This window comes from Sprattus sprattus (assembly GCF_963457725.1).
Source record: "Sprattus sprattus genome assembly, chromosome: 1".
NCBI lineage: Eukaryota > Metazoa > Chordata > Actinopteri > Clupeiformes > Clupeidae > Sprattus > Sprattus sprattus.
In genome coordinates this window covers 38133999-38143661 of record NC_137920.1, presented here as the reverse complement: position 1 = coordinate 38143661, position 9663 = coordinate 38133999, and the positions used below count along the sequence as shown (strand labels likewise).

The 9663-nt window shown below is 44.1% G+C and overlaps 1 protein-coding gene across 1 annotated transcript; it reads right to left on the bottom strand.

Moving 5' to 3' along the window:
- Positions 1–5370: 5370 nt before the first annotated feature.
- On the bottom strand, positions 5371–6588 carry s1pr5b (sphingosine-1-phosphate receptor 5b; the record flags this gene model as incomplete). Its single annotated transcript, XM_080855331.1, has 1 exon — positions 5371–6588. One exon carries the CDS (start codon positions 6586–6588, stop codon positions 5371–5373), a length of 1218 nt encoding a protein of 405 aa, XP_080711457.1.
- Positions 6589–9663: the final 3075 nt, after the last annotated feature.

The following is a 9663-nucleotide window of genomic DNA, read 5'->3' as shown; positions in this document are numbered from 1 at the left end:
TTGTACTAACGTCGCTTAGCTGCCAAAATAAGAGTTCACCTTTAAGACCACAGGGCTTACCTCGGCATATAACTGCTGCCTCTCCGCTGAAACTGAGGACTTTTATGCCAGTATTTGTGAGCAATTAAGCATGTGCGAATGAAGGAAGATCTGGGGTATACATTTGGCAATGTGCCGGCTCATGCTGTCAATCATCTTATTTGACAAGAGGATCATTTGTCAGCCTGAAAACGGATTTATAACGCTTAACATTTCAATGTGGCTATTGACGTGTAACGTATCAGCACAATTTAGTAGATTGGATTTAGATGTAGCATACAAATGATTTTATTCAGGTTAGTTAATTGTCTCGTATTACAGTAAGTAAACCATGCAACACTGTTCTGGTCTTTTTCTGATTCTGAATTGCTCACTAAACTTAATTTCGAGCAACTGGAGGATTTCTGCCTGTTCCCTCTCATATCTCCACAATGCGATTCGTTTTCCCCCCTGTAGGTTACCTTACGTCATCGTTTAACAGACCACTCAGCTGGTTCAGCCTCAGCTTTGTAGCATACATGGACTCAACGTTACAGTGTTTCAAAATGTATCGTTTCACAAGCTTAATTTGGTGAATGGCACTGGAGGCTATTTCCTGATAGGCCTTTTTAAATACTTTATTTTAACTGCTTACACTTTTATTTTTCGCTTCAAGAACAAAGTTCAACCCGCGACCACATAGTGGCGCTATATGTCTAGGCAACAGCGTCATTTGAAAATAAAGTGGAACTTCTTCCGAAGTCCACTGGTAAAGAACACCATATGATAAATGCATGGCTTGAGTCTTAACTGTTTATAATATAACTGTTTTGAAATAACTCACATCTGTAAATTACTTAATGATGAACAATGATGTATTTCCTTATGTCTGTCTTCACCTACAGTTTGGTTTGGATGTGATGTATAAATATATATATAACATTTAAATATAAAAATGTAGATATATAAAATATAAACATTTGCATAACAGCAGGCTGCCTAACCTTTACTTTTACATTATTTTACCTCTTTTGTCTGTGTAAATCGTTACCCAGGTTCAGTCAGGTTAGGACAAAGTTCTGTTGCCTCACGCCTTAGCATGGCTCTTTCCCACTTATCGTGTTCCTTTCTTGAGGTGAGATAACCTCAGGGCCGTTGAGAGAGGGTGCTATGCGGAGGAAACGCAGTCAGCTCTATGGTAGGGATACTGTCGGACGGAAAAAGAGGGGTGGTGCAGATCAAGCAATGGGAAACGTGCTTGAAAAACTAGTGTGAACAGGTCCAGAAATACCTATAACGTGGATAATTTTACATAGCTTTGTGAAAGGTGGTTTTTCACACATTCGGAGAGAGTAAGGGAAGGAGAGGAAAAGCATTCTTCTGCTTTGTAAGGTTTCCATAAGATCAAGTTAAGAGGCCTTCCAGCCTTCCTGTGGTTAGGCCTATACATGCATAATAAATTAAACCCTACGTTTTTCTTTGTGTGGGAAATAGACTCTTGAACTTAACACATGAATCATTTTCCCCGAACCATCTTACATCTGCAATCAATTTAACTGTATTATATATTTTAAATATGCTGGGCTGCAGTGGTTGAATTTTGGGCAAAATGTGTGAGTCAGTTCAACTCTAACAGAAAGTGAGTCATGCACTTGTCCTTGCATTAAGTTTGAGTTTGGAGTTGAGATTTGAGAGTGTCAGTGTGTGTATTACACAGATCAAATCAAATCAAATCAAACTTTATTTGTACGGCGCATTTCATACACGAAGGTAACACAATGCGGGGGGATTATAAATTCTTGTAAAGAGACACAGATAGGAAATAAGTAAACGTTACATAAATGTTAAATAAATACATTTTACATGATACCAGGGCACCACACTTGATACCAGTGTGGTGGGATTTTGGGACAGAGAAACATTTCAGTGGTGGCAATAATGTATATGTGAGTGTGTGTATTACACAGGGGGTGAATGTGTGTTTTACACAGGGGCTGAGTGTGTGTATTACACAGGGGGTGAGTGTGTGTTTACACAGGGGGTGAGTGTGTTTATTACACAGGGGGTGAATGTGTGTTTTACACAGGAGGTGAGTGTGTGTTTTACACAGGGGGTGAGTGTGTGTTTTACACAGGGGGTGAGTGTGTGTATTACACAGGGTGTGAGTGTGTGTATTACACAGGGTGTGAGTGTGTGTATTACACAGGGTGTGAGTCGAGTATTACACAGAGGGTGAGTGTGTGTATTACACAGGGGGTGAGTGTATGTATGACACAGGGGGTGAGTGTGTGTTTTACACAGGGGGTGAGTGTGTGTATTACACAGGGGGTGAGTGTGTGTTTTACACAGGGGGTGAGTGTGTGTATGACACAGGGGGTGAGTGTGTGTATGACACAGGGGGTGAGTGTGTGTATGACACAGGGGGTGAGTGTGTGTTTTACACAGGGGGTGAGTGTGTGTATTACACAGGGTGTGAGTGTGTGTATTACACAGGGTGTGAGTCGGGTATTACACAGAGGGTGAGTGTGTGTATTACACAGGGGGTGAGTGTGTGTATGACACAGGGGGTGAGTGTGTGTTTTACACAGGGGGTGAGTGTTTGTATTACACAGGGGGGGAGTGTGTGTTTTACACAGGGGGTGAGTGTGTGTATTACACAGGGGGTGAGTGTGTGTATGACACAGGGGGTGAGTGTGTGTTTTACACAGGGGGTGAGTGTGTGTATTACACAGGGGGTGAGTGTGTGTATGACACAGGGGGTGAGTGTGTGTATTACACAGGGGGTGAGTGTGTGTATTACACAGGGGGTGAGTATTACTGAGTATTTTGTGATTGTTGTATGTATGTACTGTAGGTGTTCCACAGAGACATGGACTCATACCTGCGGCTGGAATAGATGCTTCAGTAGGTTGTTTATGGTCACATGATGATGTGTGCACGGGTGGCACGGAACCGCTCACTGCTGCACTGAGGTTGGGGTGAGAGCGGGCAATCGTGCCCGACGGCATGCCAACCTCGAGTCTCTTGCCATTACGTTACCTGGAGAGGCGCGTGGTGATTACCATGTAGGTTAGCCTAACCACGGTGGAGATGGCACGAACGAGAAGTGGGGCTTTTTCTTTGAATCTGCTGTGTATATATCTTAACCACTGGCCTATTTGTCTCATAAGCATCAGTGAGCCCTGTGTGGGTTGTGCTTAGAAACCTACAGCTCATGGAATTAAGAGGGATCTGGTGCATGACTGTGTGATTCAGCTCTCTCACAATAGAGAAAGCGGAAGTAGGAATCCAAACCATTTGTCATTCTTAGATAGAAGTTTGAAGAATAGAAGTTTGTGTGTATATGGAGTCATAACTCTAAGGAGTAAATCTCTGAAGCCTACCAAAACAGTACAAGGAAGGAGCCAACTTGACTGTTGAAAAGGAACACTTTATAAAGTATGCTATTATGAAGACCTTCGTGAATAAACCTGCTAAATAAACTTAAAATGCTGGATTTATGGGTGTTATCTTGCTTGCTGTCAGTGCACACATTTCACACTGATCTTCAGAAATGACCAAGCAGGCTCACTTATATGCCAGATGATTTAAAGTCTGAGTCTGAAAAGAGGACGCTTTGTGTCTGAAAGTTTTGCAAAAGCTCCAGTATGTAGGGTAATTCCATTAACAGATGTGGAGGTGGGGGAGACTTCCTGAGATGTATTTTAAGTGGTAAACCACAACCTCATATGCTTATTTACACACAGACACACACATAAACACACACAGTCACACACACAATCACCAAATGCACGTGCATTCTACAATGTAATGCTACAACAAATGCCAAAATATACATACTTAAATTGTACTGTTTAGGTTTTTACAAGAAATGAATTAAGAAGCTGAATTGTGAAGAATAGACATAAAAGGCATGGATGAATAATTGAAATAGTGAAGAGTTCAACAACACTGTTTATTTTCTTTTGGAAAGTACAAAATTATGAAAATATCCTTTAATTTAGGTCATGAAATGTTACAAAATGATTTACTATCCAAATATATAAAACATATACACACAATTAATATGAAATAATATCTTTCACACAAAATTTGTATAAAAGCCACAATGCATTTAGATCCATTCATAGACAAAACAGTTCTATTTTCATAAACTGTTCTTGTATCATTTTTTTAACTCTGTTTTTGAACACAAGATATCAGTCTAGTGCCATTTTTTGTTTTAAAAAGACAAGAATTTGATGGGGTTTCCTTTAAAAGTGTGCACACTCTCTTATTAGTACGGTAAATAATTATTTATAATGAAAATAAATCGAATTACTAAACCTGCCAATATATAATTTTCCCCATCTTTGCTCAATTCGTTTAAGACTGACTGAGCTGCAAATCATGGTGTCAACATCTTTTGATCAGCTCTGCGAGCACGAAAATAAAACAACAGATAGCAATCCTCTTAAAAGAGAACATTTGTGCCTTTTGGGAATTTACGCTTTTTGAAACGAGTGGACCATGCATTGTGAATACCAAAATCAGCCCTTATTTTCACCAAAGCCTTTGCTATCAAGCTCTCGCCACTCTTCCGGAACTCCACTGCTCCCCACTGTGCCTATCTGGGCGTACCTGCGTGTCTCCAGAGCCAGTGGTGGTCCGTTTCCACCCCGCTACAGGGTTCCTGCCTTTGTGTCCAAAAGAGCACCCGGCCGTGCGCAACCCGCTGCTGTGGCATTCACCTTAGGCTTGTCACAGTAGGTCGTCTGAAACCACCAGTCTGGTGCTGTGGCCTGGTTCATCGAGCCAGCGATTTCCAGAGGCACAGCAAATTCAGTACACAATTTTTAAGCCCCATCTTGAAAAGTAAAAAAGCACAAGCCATGCCCATGATGTGAGAGGTCGAGGAAGAAACACTCATTTACAGGAAGAGGTGACCAAAAGTGTACAAAAAAGTCTTAAAAGTCTTTCTAACTTAAAAGAGATAAAAGGCATAGTGCAAACATGAAATGCAGAATACGGCATACGTTGTCAATGTGAAATCCAAACAGGATTCCTTTTTTGGGTCATTCTTTCTCTGTCCATTTATGCTCTTTTGCAAATGAATCAGGTAAAGTGGTCTTCAATCAGTTTATTAAAAAAAAACTCCAAAAGGAAGATTCTCCTTAGTGATCCCTTTCCCTAACCTTCTTTCTGGACCATTTGTGAATGTACATGTAACAGATTGTCTGTAAAGTGGCGTCTCCTTGGAGGAAAGGCAGAGCTGCTCTGCACTCTTGCATTCACATGATGCTAAAAGGTATTAGCCTGGTCCATACAAACTGAATACAGGACCTCTGTCCTGTGGAGGTGGAGGCCCCCTTTTTAGGACTTGTTCAGGCAGAACTTAGGGTGGATGGCCTTGATGGGCGATGGCGTGAAGTTCCCCGAGGAGAGGGTGGTCTCCAGCCCCTCGTGGTGGTGTGAGGCCACGTCCGTCTTGCTGAAGCTGCACTCCAGGAAGGGCATGCCCAGCTTCTTCACCCGTCCGTCGGGCGTCATGAGGCAGCGGCGGCACAGCAGCCGCAGGATGGCACGCCGCATGTCCTTGCTGGTTAGCGTGTAGATGACCGGGTTGAGCAGCGAGTTGACCATGGCCGTGCCCAGGAAGTAGTCGGCCTTGAGGAGCACGCGGCATGACCGCGCCGGGCACACGAAGTCCAGCAGCAGCAGCACGAAGAGGGGCAGCCAGCAGATGATGAAGACGCCCAGCACGATGGTGACGGTCTTGAGCAGCGCCATGTACTTCTGCGAGCGCCGGATGGACGGGCTCTTGCGGAGGCTGCTGCTGCCGTTGCTGCCCAGCCGCTGCGTGTTGGACTTGACCACGCGGAAGATGCGGCCGTAGAGCGCGGCGATGGCCAGCAGCACGGCGGAGAACACCGTCACGCAGAACAGGATGTAGCTCTTGGCATAGAGGGGTAAGACAGTGGAGCACTGATCCAGCCGGCCCATACAGTTCCACCCCATGATGGGGAGAACTCCTAGCAGCACCGACAGCGCCCAGCTGGCGCCGATCAGGGCGAACATGCGGCCCCGCTTCGCCCCCTGGTACGGCTTCATCCTCGACATAGTGACGTGCCGCTCGATGGCGATGGCCAACAGGCTGATGACGGAGGCGGCCAACGTGATGAAGACTCCGCCCTCCCTCAGGAACCATAGCAACGGCGTGAGCTTCAGCGTGTTGGGCCCCGACATCACAATGTTGACCATGTAGGTGAAGCCTGCCAGTAGGTCGGAGAGCGTCAGGTTCCCTAGCAGGTAGTACATGGGCAGGTGGAACTTCTTGTTCTTCCAGATGGCGGCCAGCACCACGGCGTTCTCCAGCACGATCAGGAGACACACCAGCAAGAAAGCGATGGCCTCCGGTTTCAGCCCATCTTTGTACTTATCCTGCTTCAGCTTGCCCGTGTAGTTGTAGTGCGCTACGAGCACCATGTTGTTCTGGTACTCGCTGAAGAAGCGAAGCATGTACGGGCAGGAGGGGGTGACGGGCACAGCGGTGGGAGAGGCTGCGATGTACGCGGCACGGGAGGCCTCCATGGTTCACTGCAGCTCTTGAGGAGGTTTCCTTATCTGGTGTAAAAGCTACTGTTTTGTCTTCGTGCATAGCATGATCCAAGCTATCAGTTTAACCAGAAATAGGACTAAAGGGAGGGACAAGACAAGGAGACTGGCACCTTCACTTCTCTAACATCAAGCCCTAAGTGGAATGATCAGTGAACTTTGATGATAATTCCAGCGTCTCTAGTCCGCAGGTGTGATAGGATCAATAGTTCACTAATCCTGGTCAAACGTCTCCGATGGGGGCAGTAGATGCGTCCTTCTCTGGCTGCCCTCTAGGTGGTACTGTTGAGCTCAGTTTGATTGACAGTTGTTGCACAGTCCACAATCTGCAAGAACCACAACAAAGGAATGTCATTACTAGAAGCTCCACGCAATCAAATAAATATTGCAACATAAACACCTGTCAGCTTTTAGTCAAGGCTGGCAAACAAAGCTGAGCCCAGTACAACGCAAGAACAAATTATCTTTCACTGGCAACATTTAAACTTAAGTGAAATCACATGACAATAAAAAGTAATCACTAACGTCATCACTTAGGTATTGTTTCGCTTTACAATCTTCTGTACATGGAGGATGGATGAATGGATACATGGATACATGGATTTAAAAAGTAGGCTACTGCGAAACAGTTCACTGGGGGACACTGAAGGTGACTCAGGGCTTTTGGCAGTTTTGAGAACATCAGCATTTGCCAATGAAGAAGACTGATGTTGATATTTTCACTCGCTCTTCATTTAAAATTGGCATCTCTCCCTCTCAGTTCAGGCAACAACTGTTTCCAACGCTCGCAATAGCCTTGTCATGAACCAATGTCGAAGCTGCCAAATTTTTTGTTAGTTCACTCTCACTGTAGTGTCAGCCTTGTCAAGATTACACATCCCATTACCGTGAAATTGACACCTGATGGCAGGAAAGTTCATCCTCTCGGTTGAATATTTATTTTCCCATTCAGAAAAAAACAACATTTCATGCTAAGTGATTTGAGCCACATTCTATCAAACGATGTTGAGCCAAAGAATGTTGCTGTACAATACATGTGTTAGCGTTTAACAGCCGTCTAGAAACACACTGACTGTCTAGGCAAGGTGAACCGTTGTATTTGTGATTGAAAATGTCAATTTCTCTTATTCGAAATATAGAAATATAATCATCCTGCCTTTCAAAGCATAACCACCACAAAATCCAACAAATGCATCGGAGCAGTGGTAAATAGAAATGTCTCACCCTATGGATCCTTGTGTTATTTCACCATTAAATATAGTTATATATTATATAACACGTATCCCAGATGTATCCTAGTTACGTCGTTGCTCAACACGATGATCAAGACGGAATGGATGGTAAAGGTAATCGGTTTACCTGAAAAGATCTAGAATAGGCTTAAGCACAAATCCGTATACGTTTTTTATTATCTATTCTTTGGGAGCAAAATCAAATTCACACTTCGAAACTGCAAACATTTTGAAGAGAACAGCCTGCCCTGTGATGAATTGATATGCATGGAACCCACTGTTGTTCCCAAAGTGGGGTTACAACTATGTTAATCATATTTAAACAGTTATTATTTTAAAGGAACTTACCTTCTTAAGTGAACGACATGTAGGTTTCGCATTCACAACATTCGTGTCATGTAGAGAACTCAACTTCACTGCCACACGCTCACAGAGGGATCGGCTGAACTGACACGAGGAAATCCTGCACGACTTGACTTCAAGTGAGAAGGTCCTGCCCACTCACTCTCGCTCGCTCTCACACACACACACACGCGCACTCTCTTTCTCTCCAACACACTCTCCCTCTCTCTCTCTCTCTCTCTCTCTTTCGCTCTTTACGTAGGTTACTGTAAGATAAGTTGTTATTAACTGTTTTTTTTTTTGTTTTTTTTACAATGCAAACAATGTATCACTTGGTAAATTATGGTAGGGCTATCGCAACATGTCCACAAAATAGCTCTGATATACTGAAGCACTGTCATCACTGATAATGTTCCGCTTTATAGGTTGCCATCGTTGGGCAAAAACAAAATGTGTTCTTTGATTGTAACCTAGCCTATAGGAAATAGTGTCACTTTATAGCCTATAAAGTGTTCGGGATTAAAACGTCTCCCAAACCCTGCTTTACGTTTGGAGGATTTGAGTGAGTTGAATCGGAGGCAATGTAACTGACTGCGTGGGAATGAGTTTATACAAATCGTTTACGGCACAGTTGCCTTCGACGACGTGTTCTAGCGTGTCTGGTTTTCTGGGCCCATGCCCTTTGGCATGTTTTAAGGATATCACCAGCTATGATAGAAGGCCTACCGCCTCAAATGTGAGAGTAGGATTATCTAAGAGTGGTGAGAGAGTTGCAGTCATTGTGAGTCACCGTCGACCTGCCACTGTTTCTCAACATTCAATAATTAGCTACACAGTAGCAGGTGTTGGCTGTCGGAGGTGCTTAACTGTGTCATGGTTGCACTTTCTTTCAGAAGATGTCCTCAAATGTCAACAGCTCTAGCCATTGTAAACCAGGTGCATATAATCGGATTATAACATTTAACGTTTGTCCCGTTTAATAACAGGAGGTGGTGGCATGCACCCTACTGCATCCAGTTGCTGCATGCCCGTACAGTATTTGTTTACAGGATCTGAGCGATGCAACGATTCTAGGGATTAGAACAGGCTTCTCGTCTCCCCGTCGGCTCCGCAAGTGATGAAAAGAGTCAAGTGGCTGCACCGTCTAATCTGCAACAGGCGTCGGCTGAAGAGGCTTTGTTGACATGCTGAAACACCCGACTGCACCCAGAAAATAAACAGCCGTGTCTCTAAATCCACTCTGAGAGGTACGCTATCAGATGACTATCAGGATGCTACCGATGTTAGTTGCCTGATGGGGAAAAGCCTCCAGCAAGATGTTCCCTAGCAGGTAATGTTTTGCATTCACATTCACATTCTCTCTCACACACACACACACACACACACACACACACACACACACACACACACACACACACACACACACACACACACACTCACGTACTTATGTACACACACAGAGACACATTCTCTCTCT